General features: G+C 30.9%; 1 protein-coding gene across 2 annotated transcripts in view; it reads right to left on the bottom strand.

Annotated features, from left to right (window-relative positions):
* Nucleotides 1-7,815: 7,815 nt before the first annotated feature.
* Nucleotides 7,816-18,950, bottom strand: part of LOC126892042 (protein spire) — a 70,784-nt gene continuing 59,649 nt past the window's right edge. For both annotated transcript variants that reach the window (XM_050661468.1, XM_050661467.1), the window contains exon 7: nucleotides 7,816-18,104. In XM_050661468.1, the coding sequence (XP_050517425.1) occupies nucleotides 17,963-18,104 (142 nt within the window). In that variant the 3' untranslated portion in view covers nucleotides 7,816-17,962. The remainder of the gene's footprint in view (nucleotides 18,105-18,950) is intronic.

Raw genomic sequence — 18,950 nt, 5'->3', positions numbered from 1 at the left:
TGTGTATATATTGTATATAAATTTATGTTTCTATTTATAAATTTTTCAAAATTTTGATTTAATATACTTATTTCAAGTCAAGCCTTTTATTTACCTCACCTAAATTATTTACATCAACTCCAAGTGGTAGCATATGATGATCTAGTCATCATAGCAAAGACGAAGATGACACTTTAAGAGCAATTGAAAAATTAGATACGGTAGCAAAGAAAATAGGGCTAGAGATAATCAGCACAAAACAAAATACATGACAATAGGGAAGGACGACACAACAACTCGGAAATATCAGAACAGAACTATAAATTTGAAACTGTATCCAATTTTAGCTAAATGGGGTAACAATAGGGAAAAGAGAGAACGGAGTAAAGAATTCTGAAAGACAAAAAAACATATGGGATTAATATAAATCTATTGAAAAGCAAGACTCTTAACTAAGAAAACAAAGATGAACCTATATAAGAGCTTTTATTACATATGGGACGATTAACAAGAAAGAGGAAGGTAGTCTTCTGAAACTTAAAAAAAAAATCATGTTCACCAATGTAACCAGAGAGGGAGAAAGAAAAATGAAAACAGATACTGAAATTGATGATGTTGTTCTGAAGCTATTTTCTTGTGGCATTTTTATAATCAAGTATATTCAAATGGGAAATAAGCCACAATTTTACCTAAAAATGATTTTATTAACGTTTCGACGCCCAAGTCGTTAATAAAATCATTTTTAGGTAAAATTGTGGCTTATTTCCCATTTGAATATACTTGATTATGAAATTGATGAAGAATTAAAGAGAGCAAATACATAAAATACAAAAAAAGGCATGAAATCTCTTTGTTTATAATAGCTAGGATAGGTATTTGGGAGCGTTCAAGTATTACGTAACGCAGTTTGGGGGAGGGGGGTCTTGTAAAACGTTACGGCGCGTTACATGGGGGGGAGGGGGGTTCAAACAGCGCGTTACGTAACATTCTTTTTTACCTTAAATAAAAAAAGCTACATAATTTCTAATAAAAAAAACTACATAGACCCCTGAATTGTATTATGTTGCACCCTCACGCAGGGTTACCTAGGTCTACAGATTTTTCAGTAGACCTACTGATTTGAACTCCGATCTACTGAAAACTGTATAAAACCTACTGATTTGCACTCCAATCTTCTTATCTACTGAAAACTGTATAAAATGTACCGAAAAATCTAAACAAAATTCATTGCTCAAATATAAACCATTTCTCATTCATATTATACAACCCAAAGCCTAACATCCAACAGCGCATTCTTCTTTCGTTTCACTTCACCTATATTATATTTGATGGTAAAGTTAGCGACGTAGGATTTTCAGTGTAAAAATGATGTCAAGTGCTTTTAAGATAACAAGGGACTCTTTCGCGTTGAGAATTGTTTTGTTTTCAATAGACTATGTGTCATATTGTGTTTCCAATATCCGGAACTGTTCCCTCGGAGTTATTTATGAGTTTATGGTTTTTCTGATGAATAGATAGGTAAATACTATATATTTTGGTAAAAATGAAATGGGTAATTTTTGTGTTTTCTTTAATTTAGTACTTATTCTGTTTCCAATAACTGCAGAGCGTGTTTTGTTAAGTTGTGGTATTTAGACTTTGCGGTGCTGATTTTAATAATTAAATATCAGATAAGCAGTACTTTGTTTTTAATTTATTAATTAGAAATTATTAATAATTAATTTCTATAATTTATACTTTTGTTGGGAATAAGCACTGAAGCACATAAGATGAGTTTATTTTGAAGTAAAATAAATAAATAAATAATAAAACGTCAAAATAAACTTATTTTACAGTAAAGTTGTAGCTTTTTTTGTAGTATTTTATAACTAAAGTATTATGAAGGTTTTTAAAAATATGAGATTATTTGGCCGCGTGCGTAATATAAAGGTGGTCGTTGATACCAGTTCATAAGTAAGGAAATCAGAAGGGGGTAAAAAATCTTCAAAAATTGCGTTACGTAATACTTGAACGCTCCTCTTTACAGAGATGACGACACTCAGATATTTTGAGAAGGATAAGTAGCTGGACACCACTATGGCCTAGGTGTAAAGGAAGGCCTAGAAAGTAGCTGGATGATGTAGAAGAAGAACAATGAATGTGAAAGACTGGAAAGTTCAGTTCAAAGACAGGAAGGAATGGAGAAGAGTCACGACAGCAGCAAAGACACACAGCAAGCTATGAGATAGAAGAGTAATCCACCCCACAGAAGAATAGGATTTTGAACGCCGTGGCATTAGCTATAATCGTTAGAGATTCTAAGACCTATGAACGAATTTATTTATAATGTTCATAGAATATGGATTCAAGGAATCTGCGGAGAAAATAAGAGTTGCTTTTTAAGAAGGGTGTTCATTTGTTTATTCTGTACAAGTGTTGTGATGATTACAGCTAATAATAAACTATATCTACGACCCATAGAGACCAATTTGCAACAAAGAATCAAAATCATGTTCTCTATTGCTGGATGTTCAATATAAGTTTATAGAAAATACACTCAAATGCTGAAAACGAATGTCAAATGTATATTTTTGAGAACACGTAAGATTTTCTGGATAAAACATTAATTTTGAATTCAAATAAGGTATTTGAAGAGAAAAGAGGTTCTGACAATGTATAATTAAGTTTGCTTTCATCGCAGAAGGGCAAAATCTTAATAAAATACCATCCGAGTCATGCTAAATATATGGTACTAAATTATTGAGATATATGCAGCCATCGTTACAACGGTTTGTAATTGCGACTGCCTGATTTGGAACGATCGCATTGCAACACACATAGATATAATAACCTGTAGATTAATTAGGCTAGCTACGGGCCGCTCTGTGACCACCGATCGACTGCCGCGCGTTACGCTTTTTTGCTCAGTATGCCTTGTCTACGGTTAACATGTCTCTGGCAACATATCAGTTAAGGAATTAATCTGTAAAAAACCACACCAATGCCAAAGAAAATCAAACATGAATGATATAGTTTTGTAAGGACTCTTATTCAAAAGATTTTCCCAGCATTCTAACAGTTTACTATAAATACTATTGAAATAGCAGTTAGCTTTGTATGTAAATATATTTTACTGAATACTTTGGGTAAAACCAGGGGTAATAACAGGCGGTTGAAGCGTAGCACCGGTCCTGTTACCTTCCTTGTATACCGTGTAGGCCCTAGATACAGCAGACTACTCTGCTATAATCCCAAAGCCGCATTAGCGGTATAAAAGGAGACTATTATATCTTTTACTGGTCATTCTGCTACCAAAGAATTGTATGACTTCTTGAGATACTATTATATGTCAAGTGTTCTATGTCTTCTTCCTCCTGTAGACATTGCTCATTAGTCCAGGGCCGAAAAATAAAAACGAGAAAAAAATCAATACAGGTATTTGAAGGTGCTAAATCATAGGGGGACATAGTTAATTAAAAATACATACAGAGGTATTCGTAAATCGACCTCATTTTTTTATAAACAAAGGCCGAAGTCAGAAAATATTGTTTTTTGCCTATAGCATTTTTTGTATCATATTTACAGCAAAAGTTGTTTTATGAAAGTTGTGTATATCATAAAAAAACGATTATTTTGAATTTTTATAAGTTAAAATCCATAAAAATTAACCGAGATAACTGCAAAAAACCACGTTTTTTGCACTATTTTGTAAATGTTAATAACTTTTAACAAATAGGTCGTAAGGAACTTATAATACCTTGATCATGAGGCAATTAAGTGCCTTTATTAGTGTACAACATTTCAAGAAGATCTGTTTGTCAGTTTACGAGTTATGTTAAATGTTTGTCCTAGACATCGAATGTTTAAACAATCATTGTTGCCCTAAAAAGTATTTTCAGAGCTTTTTGGCAAAGTGAAATGAGTTCTTAAATACTAAAAGTACTAAGAAAGTAAAAAAAGAATATATTTATTTCTTGATTGTTGCTGAACAGGTCGATAAAAAATGGTGAGTTTTTCCTTATAAACAATTAGAATATCTTTGCTATTTTTTCTGATAAATAATTATAATTGGTTGTATCAAAAAGCTGGTAAAAAACACACATTAAAAAAGAAAAAACAACTTTCTAGGACCAATAATAGCCCAGTTATCCTTTTTTTTTTTTTTGAAAAATCACATCTCGATTGTTTATAAATATTAAGAGTTGAAATTTTTACAGAATGATAATAAATATCCATATTTTATATTTCAATTGATAAGTACGGAATATCTTCTATTTAAAACGAGTAATAACCGTTTAAAGTGAAGTTACTCACGCTGACTGAGCTGGGACCATGTGATGCGGAAGATAGGGCTTTTCATTCACAGTCATTTGTTTCGAGCTTCTGTCATGTGTCACATAATATTAATATATCTACGTCATACGTTATTGGTATTTACAATGATACAAACCAAAGACGTATGACGTAGATATATTAATATTATGTGACACATGACAGAAGCTCGAAACAAATGAGAATCGATGAAAAGCCCTATTGTCGGAGTCCAGTTCCACGCGTCGAGATTTTGCTATAGAAAGTTCAATTTGGAGCGCTTGAAAATTTTTATAATATCTCAGCTTCCAGAGAACGTAGAGCCTTCATTTTTTTTAATTTGGGTAATTCGACGAAAGAATAACAACTAGCTAATTTTCATTTACCGGAAAAATCGGAAAATTCTGGAAAATGGACTTTTTTTTCAACATCCATTTACAATGTTAACACTAATATATTTTGATAAATATTTTCATAAAATATTATAAATTTGTAAATGAATATTAAAATATAATTATAGTATATATCTATTTATATACAGGGTGGTTCATTTTATTCGCCTCGGTGTCTGTACGGAAAACGACTTGATTTAAAATAATTTCTTCATAGACATATACAGAGCAATTAATACTACAATCTAAAAATAATGTGAATTATACAGGGTGCTACAAAAAAGAGTGGTATATCAAAGATATATTGTTTTATGGAACATTCTACAGCTGATGAAATTTTTAAGTTGCCCTTAAAAAATAAGCTAGACTATATCTAAGTACATATAGGGTATTTTGATTCATTTAAATTTTTACAAAAATATTTACAAATCTAAGAGTCGGTGACAAATTTTTTCTTAGATCTTCATAATAGACTATTCAGCATTTTTAAACAGATGTTTATTGTAACAAAATTTATAATTACTTAATAGTACATTTTTAGATTTAAAAACTAATTGAAAACAAAAACCTTCTCAAATTGAAAAAAAAAATGTGTGTATAGATTATAATTATTGATCTTCGTTAATTCTACACAGTTTATGTACAGGTTCATTAATTTCTTATTTCTTCAACATTATCCCTAATTTTTTGAAACAAATCTTCTTCAGCTTCCACTTTCGTCATCTATAATAACTGTCAAAAGTTTGTAGCATCTTTTTTCGCCAGTGTCATCTTTGCAATTTATGCAAAGTTCGGTACAATTGATTTATTTCAAGAAACTATGGATAATGTGGAAGAAATTAATGAACCTGTACAAAAACTGTGTAGAATTAATGAAGATGAATAATTATAATCTATACATAATGTTTTTTTAATTTGAGAACGTTTTTGTTTTTAATTAATTTTTAAATCTAAAAATGTACGATTAAGTAATTATAAATTTTGTTACAATAAACATCTTTTTAAATATGCTGAATAGTCTATTATGAAGATCCAAGAAAAAAAATGTCACTGATTCTTAGATTTAAAAATATTTATTTTTTTTTCTAAATCTTTACATTTTTCTAAAAATTGAAAAAATCAAAACACCCTGTACGTAGGTATAGTCTAGCTTCTTTTTTAAGGGCAATTTAAATTTTGAAGCACCCTGTATAATTTACATTATTTTTAGATTGCAGTGTTAATGGCCCGGTATATTTTTTATGAAGAAATTTTTCTTAAATCAAGTCGTTTTCCGTACAGACACCGAGGCGAATAAAATGAACCACCCTATATATAAATAGGTATATACGGTTTATTTTAATATTTATTCACAAATTTATCATATTTCATGACAATATTTATGAAATTATATGTGTTAACGTTGTAAATGCATGTTGAATAAAAAAGTGCATTTTCCACAATTTTCCGATTTTTCCGGTAAATGAAAATTAGCTAGTTGCTATTCTTTCGTCGAGTTACTCCAATTAATGAAGGCTCTAAAAAAAAATGAAGGCTCTACGTTCTCTGGAAGCTGAGATATTGTAAAATTTTTCAAACGCTCCAAATTGAACTTTCTATAGTAAAATCTCGACGAGCGAAACTGGACCCCGACAATCTTCCCAATCACACGGTCCCAGCTCAGTTAGCGTGTGTAACTTCACTTTAAACGGTTATTACTCGTTTTAAATAGAAGACATTCCGTACTTATCAATTAAAATATAAAATATAGATATTTATTATCATTCTGTAAAAATTTCAACTCTTAATATTTATAAACAATAGAGATGTGATTTTTCAAAAAAAAGTATAACTTGACTATCATTAATTGGTCCTAGAAATTTGGTTTTTCTTTTTTAATGTGTGTTTTTTACCAGCTTTTGGATACAGTCAATTATAATTATTTATCAGAAAAAATAACAAAGATATTCTAATAGTTTATAAGGAAAAAACTCACCATTTTTTAGCGACTTGTTTAACAGCATTTAAAAAACAAAAAATATACTCTTTTTTTAACTTTCTTAGTACTTTCAGTCTTTAAGAGCCCATTGCACTGTGCCAAAAAGCTCTGAAAATACTCCTAGGGCAACAATGATTGTTTAAACATTCGATGTCTGGGATAAACATTTAACATAACTCGTAAACTAACAAATAGATCTTCTTAAAATTTTGTACACTAATAAAGGCACTTAAGTACCTCATGATCAAGGTACAATAAGTTCCTTACGGCCTGTTTGGTAAAAGTTATTAAGAGTTACAAAATAGTGCAAAAAACGTGGTTTTTTGCAATTATCTCGGTTAATTTTTTATGGATTTTAACTTATAAAAATTCAAATTAATCGTTTTTTCATGATACATAACTTTTGTAAAGCAACTTTTGCTATAAATATGATACTAAAAATGCTATAGGCAAAAAACCATATTTTTTGACTTTTGCCTTTTTTTTATAAAAAAATGAGGTCGATTTACGAGTACCTATGTATGTATTTTTAATTAACTATATCCATCCTACCATTTTGCACCTTCAAATACCTGTATTGATTTTTACCCTGAAATCGCTCATATTTATTTTTCTACCCTGGTCTACGTTCAAAGTTACCGCTTGACACATTTCTCTACAATTTTATGAATGTAATTGAGCAAAGCTGGTCTAGTTATTTTTATTCTCCAATTTGTTAACCGGTTGCAGATATGGTTATCTAATATGTACTTATATTGGGAAATTTGGATAGATCCGCTATGAATATCAGATAAAACAACATCTTCCATGAGGGTTTCCGTTAAGACTTACATCTCTTCAACTATAGTGTAAACTCTGCGCATCCTGCAACAGAGGAAAAATAAGATAAAGTTAAAGAAGACTATTATGATGAATTATGAGTCCGCTGTTATCATGCTCAAATAATGATCTCATTATCATCATCCTGTACGCGTCCGCTGCTGAACATAGGTTTCCTTCAGCTCTTTCCATCTGTCTCTTTAATCATCAGATCAAGACTCAAAAAGGGTTGTTGAGCCAGAGGTGTTGGTGATGTTTCCTACAATGACTGTCAATACATTCCCAAGCTGAGTGAGCCGACTGTATCAAATTTCTGCTAAATCACCTAAGGATTGTCTCGAGAGGAAATAAATATACTTAAACGATCAATATACTTTTATTTTCCAATACATTCATACATAAAATTTTACATATACACTTACGGTTACCAAAATAAAATAAAGTTACTCTCTCTTTTATATTTGAAATTTGAGGATATAAAATACTGCTATTTTCAACATACGAGAATTACAATTGATCTACTAATTTCACTAACAATAACACTAATGATTTGCTATAGTTAGGTAATACAAAATAAAATTCTTATTTAGGAAAACAAGCCATAGAATTTAGTAACTATTCAATTGATATTTCACTAATAGTATCACTACAGGTTTGTATACCCCTTATACTATAAAAACACGCTTACGTCATTTAGGATTTGTCAGAGCACTGCCAAAACATTATAATATGACTTGTCATCATGACCATATTTATTGTTTTAACTATTTAGAATGGGAAATAAGCCACAATATTATTAAAAAATGATTTTTATTAACGTTTCGACGCCCAAATCGGGTGCCGTTGTCAAAATACAAAATACTATTAATATAAACAAAAATGTTGTTGCTTAGTAAAAAAATTCTTCTAATAATTTATTTAATTTGACTCATTTATATCGGCAATTCAGATACATATGACACATTTTAAAGTAGAAAACTTTAAAATGATATTGACAATATTTATGAGTTGCGTTCCTGGGACGACTTTACTGAAAGATAGTTCATTCGATTACATGAAATCAACCCCAACTCAAGAATATCAGTCACAAAAAAATCATAGCATGTGATCTGTCTTTAAAAAGACAACCACATGCAACGGTGACATTAAAATTCTCGCGTTAGAGATCTCATAGTAAATATTTATTGTACAGTGAGAACCTAGGCATCATTACTTGTCAAAGATATTATTCTTTATATTTGTTTACTATACAAATAAAATCTATAATTATTTATTTAATGTCAATCGGTTTTCATTACGTGCCAAAATATGTTAATTAAGGCCATCGGTACATAATTCGCAAATATTTTAAGGCTATCCCTACTTTTTCTGTCTCTACACGGCAAATTGCGTCTAGTAAAATTCACATTGGTTACGATATGTAAACATTACTAGAATGTCATTCTACTTGACAATCTCATCATTAACTTTAAAGAGATGGCTTTTGAATGTTCTTGGATAACTGTTATTTGTATAATTGCAAATTATTAATTCAGTTAATAAATGTGATAATTTTTTCACTATGTATTCAGTGATTGTAATAATTTATATGTACAACAAAAACTAATACTCAATCGAGAAAAGAGGAAAAGTGTTAAAGTGATTTTTTAATAATATATTGTTACTATGGAACGCTTACAATTTTGAACATCTTTAACAAAAAATTATTTGGATCACAGAATATATCCTGATGTATTCTCTGCTCGGATCTTCGATAAATAATAAACAATAAATAACTTTTTATTAAGTTCACGTCTTAAATCAATTATTTATCAAATACACTATCAATATTATTTAATCAACAACTCAAAATATTCCCGATGCCATGTCAAATATTTAAAACTGTCACTGTGTTGTCATATTATTCTATTTGACTCAGTGCGTTGTATGACAAAGATAACGAATGTTAGATTTGGAAAATATCACCACGGACATGGTGTCCATTTTTTCAAATCCTGAAAAAACTAATAAATATTTTTGAAACATTTAAACGCAGAATGAAAGACTAAATTATTATCGAGGGCCGAAAGTCCTTTAGAATAAATAAAAAATTTCTTTTGAATGAGATATTTGATATTAAAAATCACACTACATTTTCTCTTAGTTTTTCACCCCTGTAATTTATTAAAATAAACATTACAGAAGTTCTCAGGGACTTTCAGCCCTCGGTAAGAACGTAATCTTTCATTCTGCGTTTAAATTTTTCAAAAATACTTATCAGTTTTCTCAGGATTCGAAAAAAATGAATCCACATTTGAATAGCATTGCAGCCGAAAATACGTACCCATCCCCTTAACAATAATACTCTCATAGTGTATAATTAATGAAATAGATCATTTAATATTTTAAGGCTAAAATGACAGATGCATGTACCTACTGAATAGTATTTAGTACAAATAAAATATTGTAGGTATTCCACGTGATTGTTTATAAGGAAATAAAGGATTCAGTTTTTTTCATCTAAATTATGCTTTCACATGTACTTTATTATTATTTTTCTATTCTCATACTATATCAATTATGATGTCGCTACCTGTATCATAATGAACTTCATTATAATACAGATTTTCATTACGATACAGATTTTTAACCAATAGAATCGCGATATGGCATTCGCGATGAAGGTGACACACGCGCAGTTACCAATGACGAGTCAAATACATACGCTTTGACAGTTCTCAACATGTAAACAAACTGACACTGACAAACTACTTAATTTCTTTGCGTTATAAAATTAATAAATTTGAATATATTTTTTGTTGTGAACGATCATAGAAAAAATCGTGTATACAACTTGCATTAAATTATCATTATGAAGCTCGTACTCTATACGAAACTCGCCACTAGGCGGCTCGTTTCGTATCCATCATACTCGCTTCATAATGACCATCATTAAATGCTCGTTTCATAATATACTATTATATTACTAAACTAACGCTAAAAAATAAAAAAATACAAAAACATAGATATTGAAATAAAAATACTTTTTATTCGTATATTTTATATTTTATTCGTATACTATTCTGTACATGCATCTGTCATTTTTAGCCTTAAAATATTAAATGATATTTTATTAATTATACACTATGATAATATTTCGGCAAGTAATAAAACCCGATTGACATCATTAATTAGAATAAAGAATTATAGATATTATTTGTACAGTAAACAAAAACAAAAGAAACATATCGCTGGCATGTAATGATGCCTAGCTTCTCTCTGTACAATAAACATGGTCATGATGGAGAGTCCTATTCTAATGTTTTGGCAATGCTCAGACGTCAGATATCTTAAAAAAGCGTATAAGTGTTTTTGTAGTAAACAGGGTATAGGTTAGAATCTCAGGTTTTCTTTGGAGAAACAACAATACCACTTTAGATATAGATTTTTTAAATGAATTTATTTATATTGGGTGCAATTCGAGATGATGCTTTTTACAAGATATGATCGATGAAGGATTTTGTAAGCAAAACAATATAACAAATCGTTTAATAGGCTGAATTGTCGTATAAGTATCAATGTGTGGCTCTAGCAATATAAGTGATGTGAGGTGAACAAGATTATAACATATTAACACAACATATTTTCAACTTTATAACAAAGAAACATACATCTTCATGTACCATGTCCTTTCAGAACGTTGGTTACCATCATAGCTATATTAATTTTATTTACTGCCATCCTAAATAATCTCGTTCTCAGAGGCATCTTTCAGTGCGTCACAATTTTTCGATTTCTTTCTAACGCATTAAGTCGAAAGTGACAGAAAAAAGGTACGTCCGTGATCACAATAATTTATAACATTTATTCTAGTTGTTAATAGATGGCGCTATAATCGAACAAAAAATGATTTACGAATTATATATACGACTATAATCTGTACAATTTATAAGACTACGCAAGTCAAAGAAAATAGCATTTTATAAATGCAATAAACACAATTGATTTGTTTTTATGGCAAATTGCAAATAAAAGGGTTATACTGTAATACCCTTTTCATCTTTGGCTGATTACGATTCTGACAACTGTCACATTTAACTTAAATGTCATGTTAGAATAAATGTTATAAATGTGTATTATCGCGGACTTATTGCTTAGCCAATGCCGCTATAATGGTCTGTTTACTGGGTATAGTCATTTAAATTTAAAAAAGGAAGAAGCAGGTAAAGATTCAAGGAAGGCACAGCATAGGTAGAAGAAGAATGTCATGGCTGAGAAACTTCAGAGAATGTTTTGGATGCAGCTCAACTGAACTCTTTCGGGCTGTAGTGTCGAGAGTTAGAATAGCAGTGATGATTGCCAACCTTTGTCGCGGAGATGGCACGTAAAGGAGAAGAAGTCATTTAAATGTGTCGCGTCTAAATAATGTCGTATCTGAAGGAATTCTTTGGTCTGGTTGAAAATTTGTTGTGTGAATTTCGTGTTTTACAAACCAGTGGAGGTTTTGCTGTGCACCATCATATCTGGTAGTATTATAATATAAGGCGAAGAAAAGTAATCGAAAATATTTACACAGAATCAAGGGGTACCTTGGATGATTGTCCTTGTTATTTCTAAATATTTGGAATGTATATGAAGTATAATATGTGATGGATATTCATAACTAAGTTTATTATTATTATAACAACTAATATTGAACTCAAGTTCCAGGTTGTACCTCTCTGGAGTTTTCAATAGCACCTTTTCCTGTGCCTGAATCTCCTGAGTCCAGTAACTGACACAATAAATTGCACTAATGTCAATTATTGTAGTAGAGAATTGTTATGATGACTAATAATATTAATCTTAGTTACATATGACGATATTAAGAAAAGAAAAACCTGAAATAGCACTAAAAATATGGTCTAGGACTTATATCTTCCACCGTTTAAGAGATTTAATTGCATATTTTTGTTTGTGACTCTTTATATTATATACCAACGTTATCACAGCAAAATATTGTTCAAAAATTGTAAGTAACACCTAGTAAAGAAAGAATATAGTATGATAAATACATGAATGAGTTCAAAATATACATATAGTGTACCAAAATCATCTCAGATGGTCCGTACACTTATAAATGAGTTCAAAATATATAAATAATGTCCCAAAATCATCTTAAGACGGTCCAGTAACACAAATAGTTTTAACATAAAAATGTCTTTATAAAATAAAAATAGCCTATGAAGCAAACCGTCCCTAGATGATTCTGTATTCGATTTGATAGAACAAAAATAAAAAAAAAGTTAAAATATAAGAGCTGACTTCTCATCAGTTTGATTATAGGTACGTTCAAAAGTGCAAAAATGCTTCTTTGTAGTATAAAGGGTGATCCAACGGTTTCAGAATACCTTAAACTCGTTCGGGTCTGAATCATACATAGTAAATAGAGAGAATCATCATCAAATGTGTAAAAACGATGATAATTACAAACACAGCTCTTAGTTGAACTTGATTTAAAGACGATAACTACTAGACGATAAAAACTGCCATTCGCATAGAAGCCTGCTCATACAGCTATAAAACTCTAGTTTTATCCTGTTCGAAGGACCAATGAACAAAAGCGAACGAAGAAAATACTTTGAAGTGTCAAGTTGTGATTTTTTATTTTATTAGTATTCTTTCTTGCACTGACATATACTATACAAGTTTGTCAAAAATCTTTTTCTTTACACTCTAGAACAAAATTAAAAACGAACGGATTCTCTTCAACATAAGAAACTATTCGGATAAATGTATGCCAATGTAACAAAAAAGAAAACTTCTGTTGGAGTGAAAGTAAAGAGAAATATAAACTCAAACAGAAGTAGACAAAGAAATAGATTCTAAGTGTATTGCGCCCATGTTGCGCCCCACGTTGGGCGCCAATGTAACAAAAAAGAAAGCTTCTGTTGGAGTGAACGTAAAGAGAAAAGATAAACTCCAACAGAAGTAAGGAAAAGAAATAAATACTAAGTGTATCAAAATGAAGGGCTTCTACGTTGAGAAGCCAAAGTAACAAAATACTATTTTTGCAGTAGTATTAGTAGAGGAAGATGCAAAGACAAATAGAATAGAATTGATAAAGAAGGTGATATGAACTGATAATAAAATTAGAAATAAATAGATGTAAATTGAATGACTAGCTAGATATGCAAGAGAATGACAACTTGACACTCAAGGATGGATACGGCCAATTAGCATGCCTGTCAAAGACGGTAGCGGAAATAATAAGAATAGATGTTCATAAAATAGACAGAATAAATATAATAATATAGTAAAAATAGAAGAATATAGGAGATAAATAAAATAAGACTAAATTACGGGCGCCAGAAGATGGGATCAACCAATCTCCCAGGTATCTTACACTGCTACCACTGCTTCGGATAAAGTATTTCAAGATTGCTGCAGATGCCGTGGGTGTCATTTCATTAGCCACCTTACAGTCCAGATTTCATCAAAACGTTGGGGGTTATTGAAATCCATTTTTTACTCTAAAATAATACACAATCTTGAATAATTCATCATTATCAGTGGCGTTACAGCTCTTTATGAGCCAAAGCCTTCTTAAGAACAATCCCCCATTCGCCCTTGTCTCTGGCAACTCTTGAATTACAGTAAAAAGTCCTGAAGATGACTCTAAAGATGAGATCGAAAGCTTGAAATAATCAAAATGAATTTTAAGAACCTGAAAACCTTGTTTACGTTCAGTTACCCATGGATCACCCTGTATTTTAATATAATAAGTACATTTGCCAATTCTAGATAAATAATCTTTGGCAAGAACAAACACAGACGAATTTCAAATAATCTTTGGCAAATAAAAAAAACTAAATAAATTTAACACAGTAAATAAAATATAACATTTTTCTTGTATATAAAAACTGATATACCCTATTCCACGAACATACGCTTGTTTTGGATTACTTCGACAACGAATATTTTACTGTGCAAAATAAGAAGAACGAAAGTAAATTGCAAATTACATTGTTGTTTATTGGAATAATTATTAGCGCCATTTACTTTCGTACTTCTTATGTTGCACAGTAAAATATTCGTTGTCGAATTAATCCAAAAGAGGCGTATGTTCGTGGAATGGCCCATACAACCATTTTTGGTAATTAACAAAATACACTAATTTTTGAAAAAAAAAATAGGTTAATAGTAATCTAGTCCAATAAACAGTGTATATTAAACAATAATTAGAGACTCAAAAATAAGCTTTTGTGTAGTATAGGGAGTGATCCAATTGTTTCATAATATATTAAAATCATTCTGACTCTATATTAGATATTAAACAGGCAGAAAACCCGTAAAAGTGACTGAAAACAGTTAAAAGTGAAAACGATACTCCTCCGAATATTTAACTTTATTTAAATACGTCAACATTTAAATACGCCTGTAACAAAAGGCTTAAGACACGGATGTTCTTTGTCCCCAACTCTATTCAAAATCTATATTCAGGAAGCATTAAACAACTGGAGGAGAAAATGCATAGGAATGGGAATAGAACTTGGAAACAAGTTCATAAATCTTTTCTTCGCAGACGATCAAGTGATTATGGCAAATGACTAGGAAGACAAGGATTATATGATTCTTAAGTTAACCGAAGAATACGAAAATTGGGCACTCACAATCAATATAAACAAAACAGAATATCTGTGGCGACACGCTTCAATTACTATTTTGCTAATTTTAATTTTTAATAACTTTTTCAAAATGAAATAATACGTCCCATTTTAAAATTCACAAACACTATGCATAAAGGGCCTGTTAAATTTTAAGAAACGAAATATATCAGTATTCAGCTAAAATGCCTTCTCAGCTTTTAAAACACCAGATGTTGATGGCCTGTTGATGACCTGGCCAACCACAGAAATGTAAAACTAATGTTTTTAGTTCATCCACAGGCAGTCTGACACAAACCCTCGTCCCGCAAAGAATAACAAACCCTCTTACGAGATATAAGCACGCCTTTTTAACCAAAAATAAATAAATATATTATTGTTCGTTGTCTTACACTTATTGTAATTTCATTTAATTGTTTCCGTAAACCACCAACGGAACATATCTTAGAATAAAGGACGAAGAAAGAGACCCACAACTTTCGATTAGAGATATAAAAAAATGCGAAGAATTTAAATACCTAAGGACAGTCATAGCGAAGGAAGGAACATCGAAACGGGACATCCAGCAGAAAATATAACAGGGCCAAAATGTGGTACAAACACTAAATTCGTTACTTTGGTCTCCTAAAATTAGTTTACAAATCAAAATGACAATCTACAAGTCCGTTGTAGAACAAATTTTGACGTACGGATCTGAATGTTGGCAAATGACAATGAATGAGAAGAAAAAACTGGAAATAGTAGAAATGGACTATCTAAGAAGATCCTCTAGGAAGAGGATCAAATCTAGATATCGTGTCGGATACTAGACTTGATTGCATCCCAAATGAAGAAATAAAAAGAAGAACAGAAAGGATTTACAATACCGTAGATACAATAGAATCCAAACAGCTTGTATGGTACGGACATGTAATGCGAATGAATGCGAGTCAACGATGGCCAAAACAGGCCTTAAACTATGTTCCATGAAATAGAAGAAGGAAAGGAAGACCAGCACTGGAATGGAGAGAAGGAATCAGAGGAATAATGAGAGATAGAGCCATAAATGAGGAAGAATGGGCCGGCCGAAAAAGGTGGAGATCGAAATGCGGCAGAGGCTGTAGGACCCCTGTAGATATATATTTAAAAACGGTGGTAACAGAGAATGGTGCGAAAACTGACATTCTGCAACTGTGTATTCATACAGCTATAAAACTACTTTAATCCGGCTCGATGGACCAATATTATGGAAACAACAGTTTGTGAAAAAAATTTAAAGATGGTGACGATTGTCGTAGTTTTATTAAATATGCTTCGTCAATGAATGCAGTAAAGAATTCAGGAAGTTAATGTTACTCTTCCAGGAGACACTTTTACTGTGTAAAGTAATATATTATGAAGTTCATAAAATGAATCTGGTGAATCTAAGAACTTTATTTAGGTTGTATTAACAATTGATCACAACTAAAAATGAATGATTTTGCATCAGGACAAGAAACAAGTCAAATAAATTGTTTTAAATTGGTGATGTTACTGTTCTGGGAGACCCTTTGAAATTGTGAAGTAAAAGTAAAAATACCTGAAAATATAAAGATAAAATGAATCTAGTAAACTTAGGAAGCTTGTTTGGGATATATTAGTTATGGATCACCTTGTATTTTAATACAATATAAATAAATTTCCGAATTCTAGATAAATAATCTTTGGCAAGAAGAAACACAGGCAAGAATTTCAAATAAATAATCTTTGGCAAATAAAAAAAACTAAATTAATTTAACACAGAAATAAAATTCAACAATTGATTGTACATAAAAATTAGTAAAACCGATATAGGTAACTTTATTAATAAAATACACTGAATTTTCAATGCAAACATCAAGCTGACATAGTAATATCAAATTTGGTAAAAATTAAAATGTTGTTTGGTCAAAAAACAATACAATTTTGATTTTTTCAGTTGTACGACTAATGTGGTTGACGAAACTGTTGACAGTTGAGACAGGATCAAATACAAAGCAAAAAAGCAACAAAATATTGTTTAAAAAAACTTATCATAAAAAACATTTTCTTTCTTTGTCCAACAGTGTAAATACCAAACAAAGAATCTAAAACAATTAAAAAATAGCGGAATCCGTTCACTAGAAAATCAACTATCAGAATAAGCATAATTTTTGGTAGTTAAGTGTATCAAAAATCTTTTCCAAATATCTAAAACTGCCTATTTGGTTTGTATCAGCTGTCAAAAGTGTCGACTCATAACCTAAAAACTGGTATAAATGGTAAAATAAATGTAAGCTTATATTCAATAAAATATACAACTGTATATACGGGTACATATACCTTTCCTCACGATTTATTAATTCTAAAAACTGCATCATTTAAAAGGAACAGTTATAGTAGGCTCGGAAATCGGCTAAAAAATTTAAACCGAATAGAACAAAATTCAGTTTGGCAACATTGTGCGAATACCAAGTCTTAAGATTATATCAACAGAACCGTAATTTAGTCCAGACAAATTAATATATTTTTACCAACAAACACGAGATGTTTTAACCAAATAATGTTTCAAATATGATGTGTAAAATAATTTTGAATTCGGTTCCTCTAATGGACTTGCTTTTTTTGTCATTAAAAGTAAAAAAACGTTTAATTTATTATCCTCTAATTATTTTAACTGTACTAATATCCAAGTGTTTACTGTAAGTACTAAAATGACTAATTTTCAATGATTAATGGGATGTTAAAATATCTTATTTGTAAAGCGACTTCTCGAATAACTTAAACATTTATACCAAACATTGATACCGTCACTTTGTTGCGGATTCTGACCGATTTCCGTTTCTACTATTCATCGTAACAGAGTCTACAGATCTACGGGAGCTGTCACAAGTTTGAGCTTACTAGAATACGGGCGATAGATTCAATGTTAGACTCTGAATCGTTTTGTTTCTTATCGCAGTTCGGTTAGCTCTTGCAGACTTTATTATCTGGAGCACCATCGTTCTGCAATCTTGGCATACCATCATCTGAGAGTTCTTGTACCTAAAACAGATGTCAGGGTTATTTCAGCATTCGTGGAAGACTCAAATAAAGGAAGGTATAATATTTTAGATTTTCATTTGAAGGGGAATGCTTACAGATATTTTGACGAAGCACCATTCACTATTATCTGCCAATATTTTCATCAATATGCCATTTCTTGATCGAGGAGAATAGCATCGTTACTGCATCCTTCTTTCTGCCATTGGACCTTTCCCAGAAGGTTGTGTTTAGTAGTTTTTCATTATTTGCTCTCAGTATATGTCCCACATGTCTTAAATAATTTGCCTTTGATGTATTGTACTATATTTTCGTCTTTCTACAGTACTTTGAGTTCGTGGTTATGTCATCGCCTCCAATCTCCTGTTATCTCGTCTTTACAAGGTTCAAAGATCGTCTGCAGGATCTTCCGTTCTCACGCTTGTTGTTTCACGCTGGTTCAGTGTCCACGTCTCATTTCCATGCGTTATTGTAGGGTGCATTGTAGTTTTATATATTACCTTTGTTTTAGCTGTCGTTGGGAGCAATTTTTATTTAAGTAGCTCTATTAGTATGGAGTAATACGTTCTATTTCCTGACATGATTCTAGCTGCTATATCTGTTTCATAACTTTTTTAGGCTGTTATCACTGCTCCCAAGTATTTTAATTATTTGACAACTTCGAAATTGTATTTTTTTATCGAAATATCTTGTCTAATTCTTTATCTTGAAAAGTAAAAGATGGTTTTTGCTTGTTTTCGATTCAGAGGGATGCACAATCCCTGGACAGCTGTTTCTGCCATTGCAGGCTTCCTCAACAGAGCTAGCTTGCACACCTCTGAAGCGAAAAACAGCTAGACCATCTATTTA

This window comes from Diabrotica virgifera, chromosome 9, assembly GCF_917563875.1.
Source record: "Diabrotica virgifera virgifera chromosome 9, PGI_DIABVI_V3a".
In the NCBI taxonomy this organism is placed as follows: Eukaryota; Metazoa; Arthropoda; class Insecta; order Coleoptera; family Chrysomelidae; genus Diabrotica; species Diabrotica virgifera.
Note: the sequence above shows the minus strand (reverse complement) of the source record. Positions and strands in the feature narration are given on the sequence as shown.